The 20674-nt window shown below is 37.4% G+C and overlaps 1 protein-coding gene across 1 annotated transcript in view; it reads left to right on the top strand.

The window, feature by feature from the left end:
* The window catches only part of LOC124799730 (Fanconi anemia group I protein-like), a 278348-nt gene that overhangs the window by 96642 nt on the left and 161032 nt on the right, over positions 1-20674 (top strand). The window contains exons 8-12 of the mRNA XM_047262946.1: positions 1716-1936; positions 2037-2238; positions 7349-7490; positions 11070-11187; positions 19036-19064. Coding sequence (XP_047118902.1) covers positions 1716-1936; positions 2037-2238; positions 7349-7490; positions 11070-11187; positions 19036-19064 — 712 coding nt within the window. The remainder of the gene's footprint in view (positions 1-1715; positions 1937-2036; positions 2239-7348; positions 7491-11069; positions 11188-19035; positions 19065-20674) is intronic.

Below are 20674 nucleotides of genomic sequence, written 5' to 3' on the forward strand. Positions count from 1 at the left end.
AGCGTGGCACATGCTTCCGTGGTGCTACCAAACAACTTCATTCAAGGTAGTAATGACAGTACACTTTCCTTGAGCAAGATATCAGCAAAGAGTAACAGTAGACAAAAACCAGTCCTTAGTGGTTGTGATTACCACACACTTAAGAGGGTTGTCACAAAGATTTGTTGAATGAAATAAACGTCGTGTGACTAGGATCTCCTGTCGGGTAGAGCAAGTCTTTTGATTTGACACCACTTTTGCGACTAGTTGAAGTAATGTGACCCAAGTGATACCACAATGCCTTCAGCTTCTAAAAAGGCTATTTCTACAATTCATCGTTAAGGTAGGAAAACCTCATATCTTAAAAACATGTATTTTACAGAAAACAAAGAAGAAAATTTTTCTAATAATACAATTTTTAATTGATACGAGCTGTACTACTTTAAGGAGACACTAAGCCAGAAACTATAAGTAACAATATCTGCTGCACACCATCTTGGCTCAGATAATCTACTTCTGAGCCTTAAGATTCCATCTGTGGTAGCAGTCTCACAACTCGTACCCAAATCTATAAAGTCAGTGTCTTCTGAATTACTTGCATTTAAGTTAGTAGACACTGAAAGTTTGTTTGCGGGTGAGAACAATTCTGGCAGTATACTTGAAATTTCTAGATGTCTATAATGAAAGTAGTGCGATAAATTTCCAAGCAAAAAATTCTTCTAAGATACAAGTTTTTTGTACCTTAAGATTTGAATGTTACACGATATAAGGTTTTGATACTTTACTATTGAAAATGACCTGTTTTGATATAAGAGGCTTTTCATCTTATGGGTAAGACATTTTTTAGCATCTAGAAATGTGTAGCTCAGAATTGTCAGTTTTTAATTTACAACGTTCTGCTGTCTTAACAACTACTTGTAACTTCAAGAACTGAACATTTATGGTTGGATGATATAAATATAATCTTCTGATACCCAACAAAACTGTTGTGACATGACACTTAAGTGCTGCTTTGCCTTCAGCAGTAGTATGACCTATGCAATGAAACATAATTTAATCTGTATTTCTTGACATGATTCTTGCCTTTACTTTCTTCAACATGAGTATAGATAAACACGTTTGGCTACTAGTTGTTCCTATCTGTACTTGAACTTCACATTAACTAATGTGGCCTGCATGATGTGCTTCCAATAGCAGCATGTAACTTCAAATTCTCTCTCAAAAGTTAAATGTTACGTAGTAAAAAGGTACCTCTATTTTTTAGATTTACTGTCGTTGTGAATTTTGTCACTGTAGATTAGGTCAGTTACATCTTCATTTTCATGTGGTAAATGAATAATAAGATGAAATCTAATTTCTTCTTTTCTGGCTTTATGTTCATTTTTGTTATGGTTATGTGTACAAAGTGAAACATCGTTACTTCATTCTGGGTATTATGTTTCAGTGAATTGTATTAAGTGTTGCTGCAATTGCTTGCAGAATAACTCATGCTCTGATGTCAAATCTAAGCTCATTGCTGCCTTTCTTTCTGTTCTAGAACTGGCAAATACTAATGAAATAAATCGGTAATAATACTGTCTTGCTCTATATGTGACATGTATGTCTAATTTGCTGTGACCTTACTGTATGCATATGTCACATCATCATTTATGGTTATACCTAATTATACCACTTGTGCATATTCAGATGTTGTGAATTTTATTGCAATATTATGTTTTGTCAATTTTATTTTACAGCATTCGTGAAAGAGATAGAGTTATTTCTGGGCTTATAAAATTCAGTTTTGTTTTACTAAGTGTGACAAAGATGAAGAGTATGGAAGGAAAACCAGATAAAATTTGGACACTGGCGAGATACATTTTGGTAACTGTTGCTAAAAAACAACCAGATGTGACAACTGAAATTGTTCAACAGCTTTTGCAGCAAATATTGGACCATAAGAACATACAATATATTTGTAAGTATCACACTTTTTGTGTTACCAAAAAGCTGTTGGTGTTCAATTTTCTTATTTTCGTTGGTGCAATGTTTTTCAATTGGTCTTCAATTGCTTGTAGCTTGTCTGAGAAAGCTGTGTGCAGAAGCTCGCATTGGAATGGCTGATTCTGTCTCGGGTATCATTCAACTATTAGATAATTTGGGTTTCTTACCTGAAAAAATTGCCACTGAGCTAATTCGAGCAATATTACCACTTCTCAGAGACAGCTCTTCATTACGAACAACCTTAACCATAATTCTTCGTAAGAGCATGTATAGTAGGTAGGTGCAGGTACCATTTTTTACGTACAAGATTTATTTATTCTGAACAATTTACCATTAAAAAACACTTTATTTTAAATTTGTTTCTCCTTAAAGTGCTTGAACAGTCTGAAACTAAGAATCATTTCATTATGCCGTACAGTGTCTATTGTTGCCGTTAATTGTTATATTGATTAGATTTTAATTTCTCATGTTAATATAGAAGAATAATGCTTAAATTTATTTATCTTTTGTGATTCCAGTTTTACAAATTCTCGTGTATTATGTTTGGGTGAAGACGGAAATTATATTTGAAAATGATGAGAAAAGGTGAAGCCCAAATGAACCAAAAAATCATTTTAATAACATTTGATTTAATGTCAAGAGCTTCTTAAAGAAAGATGGAAATAGAATATGAGCTGATACACACAAAGGGAGGAGAGACTTGACACACACTTCATAATTTGTGTGGATTTTCTCACATTACTTCTTCACTGTATGCCCTGTGGGGCAGTCTTGCATGTGTATACACTATTTCACTCTTGAAATTATGAGACGGAATTGCTGGCACCACTTACCTTCTGGAGAACTGTTAGTACTGCCAATAGGCACACGTAAAAGTACATACACTGTCCTAGCTTTTCCAGCTGTGAGTTCCAGAAGCTAGCCCAGTAGTGACAATAGCCACTTCTATAATTTTTATTCATGGCAAATCGTAGAAATTTTTACCATATGTTCATAAGATGATGATCTCGGGGTACTTTGACACTGTTTTCCATATCGCTGTCCGTTAGCGAGAGCCAGAAGTTCTGTTACCGTATTCATTCATGTAAGATATGCTTATAATATCCACTTTGAGGCATAGTGTAGGATGTAGTGAACACATGGCAATGGTTTTGGAGTCATTGCAAGCATTCTGAGGTCACCAAACAGTGTTTTTAGTCGGCGTTTTTTCACCAACAAAACTTTGATGCACTGTCTCAATATAATGACTGCACACCTGTACAGGCTGCCTTGACCTGGAAATTATTTGGTGGCAGCACCTGGCGGCATAAGGTCCTTACAAAAAATTATTTTGTCATATGATATTCTTTTTACTTGCAAATTAGACACTGCATTTTTTTTTTGGTATACTGTTAGTGTAGCCTGCAAATATTGTGCATTTCTTTTTATGTAGTGTGAAGTGAACTGGGGTTGGTATCCGGTAGACCCACTGATTAAGCTCATCAATGACTCCTTACAGCGCCTCCCATGCTGTGGCAAGGAGGTGATATTTTGCTGGGTACCTGGCCACATTGGGATTCAGGGTAATGACATGGCTGATAAAGCTGCCAAGGAAACATGTTGGGATGGTGCTGTCTATCAGTGTCCCATCCCGTTGCACACCATTATCTCATTTTCTGACAGATGCATCATGCGTCAGTGGGAGACTGAGTGGTTGCAGGTGTCAGACAACAAACTGCGGTTGCTCAAATCGACCACAAAGGCTTGGCGGACTGCTTGTCAGCCTCGCCACTGGAAGGAGGTTTTTTTTATCAGACTGCACATCGGGCATAGCCCTTTCACACATGGTTTCCTCCTCTGGTGGGAGGATCCACCCTTCTGTGAAGTTCGTGGTGTGCCGCTTTCCATTCAGCATATTGTGGCTACGTGTGTCCTGTATACTGATATTAGTGCAGCCCTCAGTCTCGCTGGAGGTGTGCCCACCATCCTTGCAGATACCGATACCAGTGTTAACACAGTGGTGGAGTTTTGTGAACTGTCAGGCCTCATCCCTAAACTGGTGGGGAAGGATGGCAGACTTTAGTACGTTATAAACTGCTCCGCAGGTGGGGACAGCCTTCGTCCCCACCTATGAGATTTCATGTTGACTTTTCGTCAGGGCGCTGATGACTATGATGTCAAGCATCTGCTCAACCCAAATCATCATCATCATCATCATCATCATCTGAACTGAGGTTGGATGGGAAATTATCTCGTTTTAACCTATGTTATGCATACATATTTTTGGTTTATATGTGTCAAAGTATGTAATGTGGTGGATTGTATAAATAAACTGTTAAAACTTTACTGAACTACAGAATTTGTTTTATATAAGCAGTGCATCCTGCTCTAACATGGAAAAGAAGGGAACCAGCTTAAAAATGCTTCTATCTGAGCAAAAAAAAAGAGTATGCTCCTCTTCAAAAGACTCTTACAGAAAAGAGGGGGACCAGCTGCCTCAATCCTCATTTTGCTGTCCTCACAAAAAAATTTTGCTATGGGAACATATCCGTGCTTTTGGGGTGGGGGAAGGGGGAGAGGGGGTGCCAAGAGGGGGGGGGGGAGTGGTGGTGGGAGAGAGTCAGTGACAGTGATAGTGAGAGGGAGATCGATGAAGGCAGACAGTGGAAATGAAAAAGAGAGATGATTGAAGACCTTACATAGGTTTGGCGGCTCTGCTAAGCACCCCCTGCCTCAGACCAGCGAACTTTGTAATTAAAAAAATAGCCCATTTTTCTCATCCCCCATAACCAGATGTTAGTTTCATGATTTTGGGGTCGAAAATGTGAGCAAACCAATCCAGGACATGGGGGGAGGAGTGATGGTAGTTGAAGAAAAAGACAGCAGACTAAGTGAGATAGAAAGGTACAGTGGCAATGGGAGACAAAGAATGGGACAAAGAGAATGGCAGTGGGACAGAGAGACAGTGGAAATGACATAGAAGGAAACTAAGAAGGAAGATTGAGAGAAAAGAATGAACACAGTAACAGAGACAGGCAGGAGAAGGTTCAGTTGGGAGAAAAAGGAGACATTGGGAAAAAGAGACATACAGTGGCAGTAACAGGGAGATACTGAGTATTAGGCTTCAATACAGAGAGAGACTGGATTCTGTGTTAAAAGAATAAAAATGTGTTTGCATGCCAGTGAGGATTGATGCAGCTGATTGTCTCCTTTTCTATCAAAATCTTAGTCTTTTTGTGCTCCGATCTCTGACAAGAGCATGTTTTAGCTGGTATACTTTTATTTGTCTCTATATCGAGTATTGACATTTCTCATGGAGTGTTAGCCAGAAATTCTGTCTCATAATTTTGGAGTTTTCTTGACAGTCTTTTCCTTTTGATACAGTTAAATTTGTAGATAGGAAGATTTTAGTTGAAACATGCTTGGTTGCCAGAAGGGCAATGCATGCAGTCTTTATAACTACCACAGTGAAGTATTGTTACAGGATGTCCCAGAACCCAAAACATTTTGGTCATATATTAAGGCTGTTTCAAACGCAGAAAATCAGTGTCTGGACACGCATGGGTAAGACAGCAACCGACATAGAAAGTAGCAGAACAAAAATGGAAATATTGAATTTTGTCTTCAGATTTTCCTTCGCAAAGGGAAAGCAAGGAATTCTGCCATCATTCAGTAGAATACCACTGCTACGAACACTGATGTCATCAGTACGATTTTTATTGAAAAACAGCTTAAGTATCTAACGTTCAGCAAGGTGCCAGGGCTCAAGAGAATCCCTGTCACATTTTGTGCAAAATTTGTAAGTGAATTAGCCCCACTCGTAACCATAGTTGAGCTAATATGGTTTGACCAAAGATATGTTACCTGTGATTGGAAAAGAGCACATATCACACCTATTTACAAAAAAAAGTACGTAGAACTGATTTACAAAACTACCATACTATATCACTTACCTCTGTCTGTAGCAGAATTCTAGAACATATTCTGAATTCATACATTATGACATACCTATAAAAAATAATCCTCTCAATGGGATCAGCATTGAATTCGAAAACACAGAACATTTCAGACTTTACTCGGTCTCCTCGCTCATAGTATCCACAGTGCTATGGATGGAGGAAGCTGTGTTGATTTGGTGTTTGTGAACTTCCGAATACTATTGATTTAGCACCATTTTTACACATTCTGAGGAAAATAGGTTCTTATGAGATATCCACGCAGATTTGTGACTAGTTCGAAAATTTCCTGACAGACGGGATGCAGCATGCTTTCCTTGATTGAGAGTCCTCTTCAGACATTAAAGAATATCTGGTATGTCAGAAGGGACCATTGCTGATAGCAAATTAGAGGATAGTTTCATCCCAAACCTTTCGCAGATGGTTGTCATTCATGAGGGAATTCTATTAAAAGGGGGAGGTGGCAGTAATATGCAGCTAGATATCAATAAAGTATCAGCCTGATGCAAAGGATAGCAACTATTTCTTACTGTAAGGAGCACAGAGTTGTGCACTTCATGAAATGTGAAGGTGTGATATCCTTCAACTACCAAATTAATGAGTCACACCTATAATTGATCATAGCCTACAAATGTCTGGGAGCAATGATCACAGAGATTTGGAGTGGAGTGACCACAATGGCTTAGTTGTAGGTAAAGAACTTAGTACACTACCATTCACTGGTGTATGTCTACGAAAGTGATTGCATGCAAATGTACAAGTTACATGTGCTATTCTGACTTCAGTACTGCTGGAGTATATAAAGACTCAAACCAGATGTAACAAACAGAAGACATTGAGCTTATGCAAAGAAGGGACTGATGCAAATAATCACAGGCTTCTTTGACTGTCGAGGTAGTGTAGCAGAAAGGTTGAAAAAGTGTAATTGGTAGTCACTCAAAAAAATATGCTGTGAATTTGGGGAAAATCTGCCCAGAAGACTTCAAGAAACATCTACCAGGGTAGAAAGTATGAATATTCTTCAGCCTGTTGTATATCTGTACTGTAGAGAATATACAGAAAAAAATAGGCAAATATCACATTACACAGAGTTTCACAAGCAGCCATTCTTCCAATTTTCTGCCTATCACTGAAAGAGGAAAATATCTTAATATACAATACAATAAAAAGTGCCTTCTTTCATACAGTTCACAATGATTTTTAGGAATTTGGCTGTGGGTTTTCATTGTGGGGTCTCTCCACCTCATTGTATTTCTTCTCAATTTCCCCTGCCTGTGCAAGGGCAGGCTTGCTAACACCACACCCACTCATTCCAATTTAGCTTCAGTGCTCTGCTAATGTAGCTGTGTGTGTGTGTGTGTGTGTGTGTGTGTGTGTGTGTGTGTGTGTGTGTGTGTGTGTGTGTGTGTAATGTTGTTTACCTAACATTTTGTCTTTTTAATAATGTATAGGAATGTTGAAACAAGAAAAATGGCTGTCTCTGGATTGCTGCTATTTCTAAAACACATGGATGTTAAAAGCCTTGTTGCCCTGAGCCAAACGAGTTGCAGTCAGGGAGATACTGATTCAATGGGACTTGGCTCTCTGTCACAGGTTTGTTCTTTCTATCACTTTTGGGTTCAGCCAGTTGTTGACTCTGAACATATTAGATATTTCCCATTATATAATTCAGTAACTGTGTAATGGCAGGGTTATTATAATCCATTACAATCTCCGGTGTATGAAACACGTTAGTGTACACTTTGATATTAAAATTATTGAAACTGAATTAGCAGTGTTACATTTTAATGTGACTTTTAAATATGTTTCTGCACAAATAAAATAACTTGGTGCAATGGAAGAATAATTGTTTTTCCTAGTTTTAAACATGTAAAGTGCTTTGTCATACAGGAAGATTTTTATACGTCTTATTTTCTTTACCAAGTCTTTAATTGTAGATTCAAATTTGTAACAAAAAATTTAACATTTTCACAAACTGTGTTAATTGTGTGGTGTAACAGGTGAGCAGCTTAGGGAGCTTGATCAGTTATGTCTCAGTTTGAGTATGGCAAACCTGGGGTTCCCAATGAATACCTCCATCATTTTCTGACAAGTTACTTTGTCACCAGTAGATGTAGTGGACGAGTATAGCACATTATACAAAATGTGAATCTTAGTGCAGTCATCTGGTCATGGACACTGTTGAAGCTGTTAAATAAAAAGCACTTTGATCTCAATGTGAAAAACATGCTGAGGAGTTTAATCTGTATTGCTATGAGATAATCATTAGTGTGTGACCTCTAGGACACCTGCCAGACTCAATTTTATTAGGCCTATTAATTATTTACTCTAAGAAGACTTGGCTGAAGATGCAATAGTACCTAATGGTTCCTACTGAGTAGTTGCTCTTCTAAACAACATCCCACATGAGCAAACCAGTTGCTTCTTTACCTGTGATAGTTTGTACCTTAGGTATTTGGGCTGTACATGGCTCTCTTTAAAAGGAATAGCTCGATTAGTCATAGGGTGAAGCTGTGCATGTCTACTTTCATGCCTTGTAGCTAATTAAATGCAAATAATGATCTATAGATGTGATCCTGTGCAGTCAAATAGTCTATGCAATAGCTAGAATTGTGAGTTAATAAAATATACAGAAAGACAAATTAAAATTTAATTGACTAATTTAATAATGAGTGTTCTTTTCTGACATCTGTAATTTATGTAGATGATGGAGAAATGTGTTGAATAATGTTTATTCAAGAAAGGACATATCAAATAAACGGGAAGAAGTCCTACAATATTCGGTGAAAATTCATACAGATAATATCCTTATGAAATGCAGTAAAGTTACATTGAGCATGTTAAGAGAATGATTGCAAAATTCCCAAACTAAATTGTCATCGAACATGCACGAAAATGATGTCCATTTCATAATCACAAAACACAAAATATTCACCAGCTCAGAAAAATTCAGAGTTCTACATGATGATTCACAAATCATCACGTGATACAAAGAATAGTAATTCATACTCTGTCTATCCTCAGTCTCGTAGCACAAGCCAAAAAAGTTAGAGTCCTACAATGGAGCACATTCAGATCTCTGAAAATATAAGTTACTTAAGAAGTTAAAGCATGGTAGTGGCTATTCGCTGCCTAGGATCAAACACCTTCATTACCACAGGCAGGTCTACCTCCTTGCAGCACTCGCCTTAAAAGAGTACAGAATCACTCCCTTGAGCTCGTCACTATAAAAGTCGTAGTCTCTACTTGACTCCCAAAGTGTTTCACTACCATCTGCTTTTCCATTGTCTGAAGGCCATCTCCACCAAAAATTCATCGTCCTTAAGCTCTACAGATATGACTCAAAATGACTACTTTCTGTACTAAGTTAATATGTGACAACATTCTGCCACATTCAGGTAATTTACACTAATTGTAAATAAAGATTTGTCCATAAATAAATAAGCCAGTATATTTGTGAAAGTGCACTCACTACAAATGACAACAGCTTTTCCTCATATATTGTTTAAACAATTGTTGATGCCTTCTTGACAGAATTGTCTTTTGGTTCTTAATAGTTCTTTTAGCTCTTAATAGCACCTGCTATCAACATTTAAAGTACCTGACTGTATAGTAGGCTGTTCATTAAATAACTACACAAGTATGACAAAATGTGAGGTAGTCATACAGTATTCATTTGCTGTGTAGTTGTGGAGAATACGATGTTCTGACAGACATTTGTGAAGTAAAAAGATATAGAAGACATTGTAAATCAATAAATAAAGTAGGTACAGATAAATAGCTTTTATGGCTGATAGCTATATGCAGTGCTATCATCTGAGATATTGTTTGTTAATTCAGATGTCCATTATGTAAATGTTTATTCTCTATGAAATATTATCTTTTGTAGTTTTAAAGATATTGAAATATTGTTGTGTTGCCAATGTATCCAGATTTGCATTAATGCTATGAGTTATTCTCAAAACTTAAAGAGTTGTAACTTAGCCATTACTCAACTTGTCTGTCGTACCAATATTGGACAGCCGATTAGCTCACCTAAATATGCGTAATGTTACAAACGGAGCAGGTGTATTTAGAGAAACCGAATGCCTCAGTCGGTACCGATAGCTTTCTCAGTGCATTCAACCTGGTCATTCTTAAATGACGTCGCTGTGTTCAGTGCTTCTATATACTGATAAATGAAACTATATTATAATGTATTCCTCTGTCTCCCCTGAACTGGCATTCTGGCCGAATTTTCCAAACTCTTCCCATTTTCTAAGCCTCGCTAGCCTTTTTTCTTGATCCCTCTTCCTTCTCCTTCAGCCCTTCTGCCAGAAGAAGACAACACTGGCTCTGAAACTTAATTTCATAACTTTTACATGTATGTGTTCTCCTGCTGCCTCTTGGTGAGTAGATTTTGTACCTACCCAGTTACACTATATTTTCAAAAATTGTTTTCACTGATAAACTATATTGTTAGTTACAAATATAATCATAACCATAAGCAGAAATTTATACGGAAGCAATATGGCTACAATAATTTTGGCTTAATAACACACAGTCTTCAAGGCTAAGGTTTGTAGCCATTATAAAGAAGTGAATATTGACCTAAGGTCACACACTGCTTTCTACCTTCATTGAAGTACCTACTCCTGTTAACCATTGTGTTATGACTCTTGGTAAAGTGAAAAATTAATAAATGTATGGAGACACTTAAGTTCCCTAGGTTCTTATCTGATCTAAATAATTATGAATTTTAAAAATAAATTTTTATAGCTTTTTCTGTTTCTTATTGCATGTCCCCACAGCTTTTAGGTTATTTATTGGTCACCATCAATAAACGGAGCTTGCAGGGGTAGTCCTTGTGGTCAAGTATTGGCAAAGGATAAGGTAGGGCACACCCTTCACATATATGCAGAATTTATTCATGGTAATTGAAAGGAATGACAGTACTTTAGAGAATGATCCTCGTTAGTGATGGCATGTGTAGTCTCATGGTTCATTCCTCTGTCTGGAGCAAATTCGGAAAAGACAGGCAACCATTATCATGAGGAAATGTTCAAACATTTTGAATGTCTTTGTCTGTGACATTAAATAAATTTGATGATAGGGTTCATTCTTTTTTTATAAAAAAAATAATCTTGCTCACTGTCATTTTTCAGTGAAAAGTAAAATGTTGTTTCTTTCCAGGTAGATGTACATCAGGAGGTAGGCAGTTTGGGCAATGAAGCAACATGTATAGAGCTGCTAAATATCTTAAGAAGGTGCTTCATGCAACAGTCTTCTGTCAGGCTTTGTCTCTATCAAGGTAAAATATTTGACGTTATCTATAGAGGATGATGTGTACTTTCTGGGGTATAAGTTCTGTCATACAGAGAGTAGGCTTCCCTCATGGGCAGAACATGCTGTTGGTGTGATCAGAGTGTATTCAGGGTGCAATGATCTAGTTGTTTAATGGTGGTTACAATAAGGTAGCCAAGGTTTTATCAAATGATTCTGCAGAATGATACTGTATTATAACTAAATAGAAGCCTAGTTTCTGCACAGGATAATTGTGATATGAAATTGTTGTCTGTAAGTTTGTGCAAGTATAAGAAGAAGAAGAAGAAGAAGAAGAAGAAAACTTAATTTCCCAACCTTTACATGTACGTTCAATTGAACAAAATTCTTGTGACAGTACATAGTATACAAGTATGCATTAATTTATGAATACATGGGATAAATTAATACCTATTTGATTCAGACAGGCTCCTTTTTCTATCATGCTGACATCTTTTTTGGCACACTTATGTATTTGATATGTCGGGTACCATTCACAAATGTATTTACATGCACAAAATAAATTAATTTCTTAGTTTCTTCTGATATTACCCACACTTGGCTACCATGGATTCTGTAGAAAATTACGACCTGCCAGCTGCTGGCTCTGGGAAAGAGTGGTCTAGTATGGGCACACGCCTTCTGTTTGAATGGGACAATTTTACAGCACGCAGCATAGGTTGACTGGGACAATGTTACAGCATGCAGCAGAGGGACAACCGTGAGCTGTGGCTGCTGCCTGTGCGAACTGCCCACAAGCCTTTACTTGCTGGTCTGTTATTGAATGTCATATTATAAATTCATGTTAACATGTATTTCCTAAATTTAACCATTATTTTTATTATTTTAGTTTGTTTTATTGATGATAAAAATACAATAATCAGTTAATAAAATCACAAAGAGACAGATTTGATGATGGCCAGTAAAAACTTTCGGGGTGGTGAAATTATAAGTACTTTTGATAGACACATAAAAATGGAAAGGAACTTATCTTAGCTTTTCGAACAGTTGGTTTCTTCCTCCTCAGCCTGTTGTCAGTGGCCTCATCTTTTTATAATAGTACTTATTTATGTGGTGTCAGTGCAGCATTTGCACCCCACATCTGCCATGCCAACTTCAATCTTATGATTGCCAGATCCCATACAATACTAAATTACAGGCCAATGACTTTTTTGAGGTTATTTTCCAGTATTTTAATTTCAGTCATTTCTTTTATTATGCTATCCAGAAACAGTTTGTCCTCAAAATGAGAAATATCTCATTAATTTCAGTTCGATAACCATTGTGTCTTATATATTCCCGGCTTTCTGACTCCTGTATTATCCTTCACAGGCTTTTTGGCCTGTTGACCTATTGCCAATGGCCTGAAGGCTGATTTTTAATATGTTGTCTTTAGGAGCCACCCAATACTCCCTGTCACTGAGCTACAAAAATGCATGTTTCTGGCTCTGTTACTTAAGGGTGTTTTGCTTGTGCATCTTACAAAAAGTTGCCTACAAAATCTGGCAACAGTTGTAGCTATTTTCATTCAGACTTTCTGAAACGGGCTGAGGTTTCATGGCAAATTCTTACCATCTGAGATGGCTTTTGCACAGTGCACTAGGATCACAGGAATATTGTGCTTCTGTGTCAAATGATGGTGGTTGTGCTTATGGCTGAGACAGTTTGTTTTTGGATGGGCAAGGACATCAGGAAACAGCAAGGCCTCTCTATGTCTTCTTCAGTCATGAACTTGATGTTGTCATATATTCTGTTCAGATGTTTCAAGATTTTTGACATTGTTTCATGTAAATTTGGCTAGGTTACAAATCTGCTGCTCTTCATGTGGCTTTCCTGGAGTGAATGGTCTCACACTCAATTTCAAAAAGGTGACATATTCAGTTCTGCACAACTAGGGGCAGTACACTAGTGATAAGTTTAATGCATGATGAGGAAATAATAAACAGGGTGGAAATTTCAAAATTCGTAGGTGTCCATATCAGTGAGAATTTAGACAGGAAAGAGCACATTTTGGAACTCCCTAAAATGACTCAGACACATTTGTATATAGAAACATTGCAGATCTTATGGGGGGGGGGGGGGGGAGGAGAATCATTAAGTTGACATAGTTTACACATTTTCATTCAATAATATCATACAGAATAATGTTCTGGGTAACTCATCTTTTAGAAAGTAAGTTTTCACTGTTCAACAATGTGCTGTAAGAATAACATGTGCTCACCCTTGATCTTTTTGTAAACATCTTTTGAAAGAGTTGAGTGTTCTTACTACTGCTTCACAGTGTATTTATTCCCTCATGAAGTTTGTTCTAAATAATCCAGTACACTTTAAAAGGAACAATGATGTGCATAATTAAAATACCAGAAGGAAAAATGGCATTCATTACTCCACATTAAGACTACCCTTAAACACAGAATAGGGTGCACAATACTGCAACAAAAATTTTTGATCGCTTACCCATAGTTGTAAAACATGATAAACTGCAAAGTAAAAATTGAAAACAAACTGAAATAGTTTCTCCTTGAAAACTCCTTCAATTCCATAGAAGAATTTTTGTTATTGTGTATGCAAAAGATGGAGGGTAGAAATTAGTGACTCACATCTGTATATTAAAAATAAATAAGTAAACATTAAATAAAAAGTTCAGCATGTAGCCATGTTTGCAATTTAAATGTTAGTTTGCGATGTGAATGTAATATGACACCACATGGTTACGATATATCGTGTGAAATGATCCATGGAAGATGAAACTAACCAACCAACCATCTTCTAATGTGGTGTACTCAAATTTGTGCTTGAAAAGGATTGCTGTGAATAGAGTTAAGGTGCTTCCCATTGCAAAGCATTTCATGTGGTCAAAACATTGTCTGCCATATAAGAAGTCAAACAGCTGTGCTCTGGAAGAACTGATATGGCTGGAGACCCAAGTAGGTTTTATTAATTTGTATTGCTGAGAGACCCTTTGTTTGTACATTAATAACTAGTTAATTGTTGCATATTTCGGGTACACAGGTGTTTACTGCTTACCCAATTTACATCCTTTAATTGCTTATTTGAGTAAGCCCATATAAAATGTGTTAGATGTCAAAAGAGTGCTTGAGAGTGAGCTTAAGTAAGTCTTTCTTTTGGACTAGAAATAACTGTGTGTGTAGTGAAGTAGATATCCCAATTTTGTGTGTCATTTTGGATTCCTTGATGTTCTGTCTGCCACACTGTATGTGATTACATGTATTAAGGTTACATAAATAGTAGTATAATGTCGTCTTGCAAATAACTAAGATTGTATTATATAGGATATGTTACATACTTTAGAGTTCTGCAAGTTTTACAAGGAAAAAAAATCAGATATTCACAATTCAAGATGTTAACTAACATTTCTTCTTTGTAAAATGGAGTTATTAGATAAGTAGAACAGTTGGAACTCTGTGTGGTGGAAGGTATATTGTGTAGCATGTTACAACCAGGTGCTTTAGTAGGCCAATGAACTTATGAGACTGAAAGGCTGCATAGACAATGCAGGTAGCAAATTATGATTCTTTGGGAGGATACTGGGAAAACGTGGATAGTCTGCAAAGAAGATTACTTACAAAACACTTTAGCATCTCGTTTTTTAATATTGCGTGAGTGTGTGGGAGTCATACCAAATAGGACTAATAGGTGACATTGAATGTATACAAAGAAGTGCCATGTAAGTGGTTACAAGTTCGTATTCCTCCCAGAAGAGAATTACAGAAATACTGAGAAACCTGAACTAATACCGTATTTACTCGAATTTAAGCCGCACTCGAATCCAAGCCGCACCTGAAAAAGGAGACTCGAAATCGAGGAAAAAAAATTTTCTCGGATCTAAGTCGCACCTGAAATCTGAGACTCGAAATTCAAGGGGAGAGAAAAGTTTAGGCCGCACCTCCAAATCGAAACAAAGTTGGTCCATTGTAATATGAGACACAATTTAGGTCGAATGAATGACGATACAGCTATAGTAGTTTGGTTCGAGTCGTAGGCTTAGCAGTTAAGCTTTACCAGGTAACCGTTGCTACACGTCAGGCGCTCCGTCCGTATTTATACGGGTACCCTTCTTTTTTCATGTGCTTCGTCTGGTTTGCATTGATCGCTTATTTTTCTTTGATCTGATAAGTGCCGTTCTTTGTTATAGGTGTTTACGTCACTCAAAGCTGAAAATGCATTACTGTACTGTGTCATGCATTGTTTGTCGCTTTCTGATAATGAATGTTTACGACCTGTCGCCGCTCGCGGCATGGCTTCACTACCGCCGCTTACAGTTTTTTTAAAAGAGAGAGAGAGAGAGAGAGAGAGAGAGAGAGAGAGAGAGAGAGAGAGAGAGAGAATCGGCTCATTAGCGAAACGATGGCAAGAGACTGCTAGTTGTTGCTACTTACACTGCTGCTTTCTTTGATAATGATCGACAAGAACCAAATAATAGACTGCATATGATAGATGATGATCTGAACGGGAGTTTAGCGAAAATTTTTCTCCATTTGAAAATCTTTGCAGACACCTCTTTAGTACATTACATTCTGCACAGAAATTAGTCATCTTAGATTTAAAAATCTAATCAATTGCCGTGCTTCATTTCTGACTGTATCACTATTCGGCATAAGAATAATATGAATATAAACATGACATGATATGTATATTCTTCCGCGTTTGCTGTTGTCTCACTCTAGTTTCGTAGTTTATTAGGCAGACAGGATTTAAATGAGATAGCAGCAAACACGAAAGAGTACATGGCAAAATGTTTATATTATTATTATTATTATTATTATTATGGTGACGAGAATACTGTATGTGATTCACAATTCATAAAAGTTCCTATTAGCAACCATCTCTTCTCACAGGTAGGAAAAAATTCAGAACGCAGAGTCGGCCATACTGGCAGTCTTGCCAGTCGGATTTTCGTAGTACGTTGAAATGCTGCTACATTCGAAGATGAACAATATGGACTTTGTATTTACTTCATTGGATAATGTATGAATAGGCAGTGGTCGAAACTCAGAGTGGAGGAAAAAAAAGCTCGTCTTCCACCGTTTTTTAAATTTATTTACTGACGCAGAGGTTAGTTGTGGCGGCACCTACCAACATTTTTCAGAACTTCCTCGTAGCACCCGATTCTAAGCTGCAGTCGGTTTTTTGGATTACAAAAACCGGAAAAAAGTGCGGCTTAGATTCGAGTAAATACGGTAGTTGCTTGTAGATAGATGTCAGCTATTCTGCAAAAGCCTACTTATGAAGGTTCAGTGATCAGTGATATATACGGTAAGGAATTTAGCAATATACTACAGCCAAGGACATAATTGAACAGGTTACTTGACACACAGAAGCAATGAAGTAGTTTCTCTTCCAATGTACAACATGTGACTGGTACTGGATGTATCCCCAACCATGCATTCCTTGGTGATTTGCAGAGTGTGGATGTAGATGTCGACGTGAGGAAAAATAATTTCATTGTGCAACTGTTACATGTATTTATTTTGCCAACTTGTTTCAAAGTATTATAGTATAATTTTTAATGAAGCATATTTTGAAACAAGAACGTCTTCCTCTTTTTTTTTTTTTTTAAGAAAAGATCCCATTGAAAGTAACATTTGTAATAGAAGTGATAGTTACAGAGTGTATCACTAGTTCAACATCAGTTAGAAATAATAGAAGTACCATATAATTGAAGAAAAGTGGTTTTCTGCTCACAAGAATATGACAGGTGGTATCCTCTGGGTAATAAGAAAATAGGAGCATCTAAAATGTTCAAGTAAACCAATGTGCATTACATCAAACGTGGAGACTTCAGCAAAAATCTGGTGCCACCTATGTGTTAACAACATGAAAGAGAACTATGATGTAGAGCTTCTCAGATTCACAATAATTTATTTATGTATTATGTCAGTTTGCTCTTTGCTTATGACACATTAGTAACCACAGTTTGTACCTATTAGGGTGCATCTTTCTGACTTGTGGAGGTTAAAGACAGACTTTTCTACCTGAATATAGTGCATGTGGCTTAAATATTGTCTAATATGCCTAACACGTCACTTGTGATACTGACCTGCTTGGTGCGGGATATCCCAGTATGCTAGCTGCCATATCTGTCACTGAACTAGGAAGTTGTGGTTCTCTGGAACTGTAATGCTTTTCATTCCGTTAGAACAAATTGGCTGTTCTTGTCTCATTATTGGTCTTCGGTCGAGTGTAACGGTTTCAGATTGTTGTTATTTATCTGTGTCCACGGGTTACCACCAACCAGCAACAGCACTAGCTTACCTATGTTTATTTAGTGCCCAAATGGACCATGTTGTTATGATCTCCTCTCCCACATTCTGCATCCGTCTATGACTCTCTGAGATCTAGTGTTTGTCTTGTCTGCTGCATTATATAGTGAGGTGACAAAAGTCGTGGGATAGTGCATTTGGGGGGACGACAGTTCAAACCCGCATCCAGCCATCCTGATTTAGGTTTCCTGTGATTTCCTAAATTGCTTAAGGCAAATGCTGGGATGGTTCCTTTGAAATGGCTATGGCCACTTTCCTTCTCCATCATTCCTTATTCCGAGCCTGTGCGCCATCGCTTAATGACCTCATTGTCGATGAGACATTAAACACTACTCTCCTCCTCCCATGGGATTGGGATATGCACATATACAGATGGTGGTAATATCATGTACACAAGGTATGAAAGAAGAGCGCATTTGTGGAGCTGTCACTTGTACTCAGGTGATCATGTGAAAAGGTTTCTGATGTGATAATGGCCACATGACAGGAATTAAGATTTGAATGCGGAATGGTAGTTGAAGCTAGCTGCTTGGGACATTCTATTTTGGAAATTGTTAGGGAATTCAATATTCTGAGATACAGTATCAAGAATGTCCTGAGAATACCGAAGTTCATGCATTAGCTCTTACCACAGACACTGCAGTGGCAGACGGCATTCATTTGACAACCAAGAGCAGTGGTGTTTGTGTAGAAATGTCAGCGCTAACAACACTGTGTGAAATAACTGCAAAAATTGATATGGGGCATACATGTTATAACAGTGTGGCGAAATTTCGTGTTAATGGGCTATGGCAACAGACGAGTGCCATTACTAAAGTACATAATCACTTGCAGTGCCTCTACTTGGCTTGTGACTGGAAACCATGGCCTGTCAGATGACTCCTGATTTCAGTTGATAAGAGCTGACGCTGTGTTAGAGTGTTCCACAGGTCCTACAAGGCCATGGACCAAAGTTGTCAACAAGGCATTGTGGAAGCTGGTGGTAGCTCCTTAGTGACGAGTTCTGTGTGTTCGTGGAATGTACTGAGTCCTCTTGTTCAACTGAACCAATCATTGACTGGAAGTGGTTATGTTTGGCTACTTGAAGACCATTTGTAGCCATTCGTGGACTTCGTATTCTCAAACAGTGATGGAATTTTTATAGATGACAATGCAACATGTCATCAGGCCACAGTTGTGATTGGTTTGAAGAACATTCTGGATAACTCAAATGAATGAGTCGGCCACCCTATAATAAGGAGGTCAGTTTGTGCACAAAATCCTGCACGAGCAGCACTTTGGCAATTTATTGGACGGCTATAGAGGCAGTATGGCTCAGTATTTATGTGAGGGACTTAAGAGGAGTTGCTGCAATATCCCAGGCAAAAGGAGGCCGACACAATGTTGGACAGTATACCATGACTTTTGTCACCCTGGTGTACATATATGTGATGTTCTGTAACTTATTTTTCCATGCCTATACTGTGAAAGTTCACAGCAGTTTAGTGAGGGTTTAACTGTGCTGTAATTCATGTTTTAATTTGATAAAACATTGTTATTAATTTTTCTTTTAGGTCTTCATGATGCTGTTTGCAAGAATCCAGTTCTGTTTCCACATGCTCTTGAGTTGCTGTCGGAACATTTTAGCCAGTTATTATGAGAAAGTCCGAGAATGTCCTCCCTCCAGTGAATTTCTCAAAAATAATTGAGGTGAAAGGAGCATCAGTGATTTTGAAGGTATGCACTGTTTATTTTAGAATATTTTGTATATCTTTTCTGAAGGTATTTTTCTGGAGTAAAGTCATGTAAGGAAGTGAAACATGGACAATAAACAGTTTAGACGAGAAGAGAATAGAAGTTTCTGAAATGTGGTGCTACAGAAGAATGCTAAAGATTAGATGGGTAGATCATATAACTGTTAGGAGGTGCTGAATAGTATAGGGGAAGACAAGAAATTTGAAGTACAACTTGATTAAAAGTAGAGATAGGTTGATAGGACACATTTTGAGATGTTAAGGGATCACCAATTTAGTATTATTGGGAAATGTGGGAAGTTAAAAACTTAGAGGGAGCCAAAGAGATTAATACAGTAAACAGATTCAGAAGGATAAGGCAGCATGGAAAGCCACATCAAACCAGTCTTTGTACTGAAGAGCACAACAACATAGATCATTAACTAAACACAAAAACTTTGCTGTTAAAAAACAAATAGAGTAAGTCATATGTTCCACCATCTTCAAGAATTTGATTGTTGCAGCCTTTCATCCACGAAGAGTGTTAAAATTTATGAAAGTGAGAATACTATCCATTGTGTTTCAAGCAGTTATGTGATGGTCCTCTCTACGGAGTCTTTTAGTAGGACTTGTCCACAGATGATGATGAAGATGTGGACCAGGACTCGGGAGAATTGGTGTGGGTGACCATAATGTGCAATTGCTGTCCATAATGTGCAAGTTGTAGCGCATGTCCCTCACTCATGTAAAAAGAACACACACAAAACAGACTAAGGGAAACATCTACCACTGGTGCATCTAAAAACATATGACCTTTAATGTTTACCAACATATTTGTATACCCTAAAATGGTTCTAAGATGGCCACATCAGTTTTGCTACTTTGTTACAAAGAAATAGTGTGCTGCAGTCATTAGATTGAAAGCATGCCTACTCTTCTGCCATTGGAAGATTAGATTTCTATTAGTGTCCAAAATGTATTTAGAGAAACATGCGTTAATATGAAACTTAGGAGTCAGATATGCAAGATGATGCTTCATTGAACAGAAAGGTCTACATATCAGTCACTGAATCAGGTAAAACTGCTGAAGGGAAACCAAACTGGATCCAACAAGCATATGGAAAAGCAAATAAACACCAAATATTCCAATTTCCAAGGTAAAAATAATTGTTTCACTGGGAATGAATGGAGACAAGAGCTAACAGTAATTTATAGACATTCCAAGCTCTGGAGCAAAGAAGGAAAAACCACCCAGTAAGGAGATCAGTCACAATAGCTATAAATTTGAGATTGAAATATCACAACACTAATTATGAGTTGAAGGAAAATAATAGTTAGGCCTAATAAGGTAGAATTTAAAATTATAAAGTAGATGGATGGTTTAAGAAATGGAAAAACAGAGAAATAGTAACTTTCGGCTTGCTTGATAAGAGGTCCTGACTCCAGCCAGTCTTTCACAACTTGTGCTTTTCCGATGTAC

The sequence above is a fragment of the Schistocerca piceifrons genome, chromosome 1 (genome assembly GCF_021461385.2).
Source record: "Schistocerca piceifrons isolate TAMUIC-IGC-003096 chromosome 1, iqSchPice1.1, whole genome shotgun sequence".
NCBI classification, from domain to species: Eukaryota; Metazoa; Arthropoda; class Insecta; order Orthoptera; family Acrididae; genus Schistocerca; species Schistocerca piceifrons.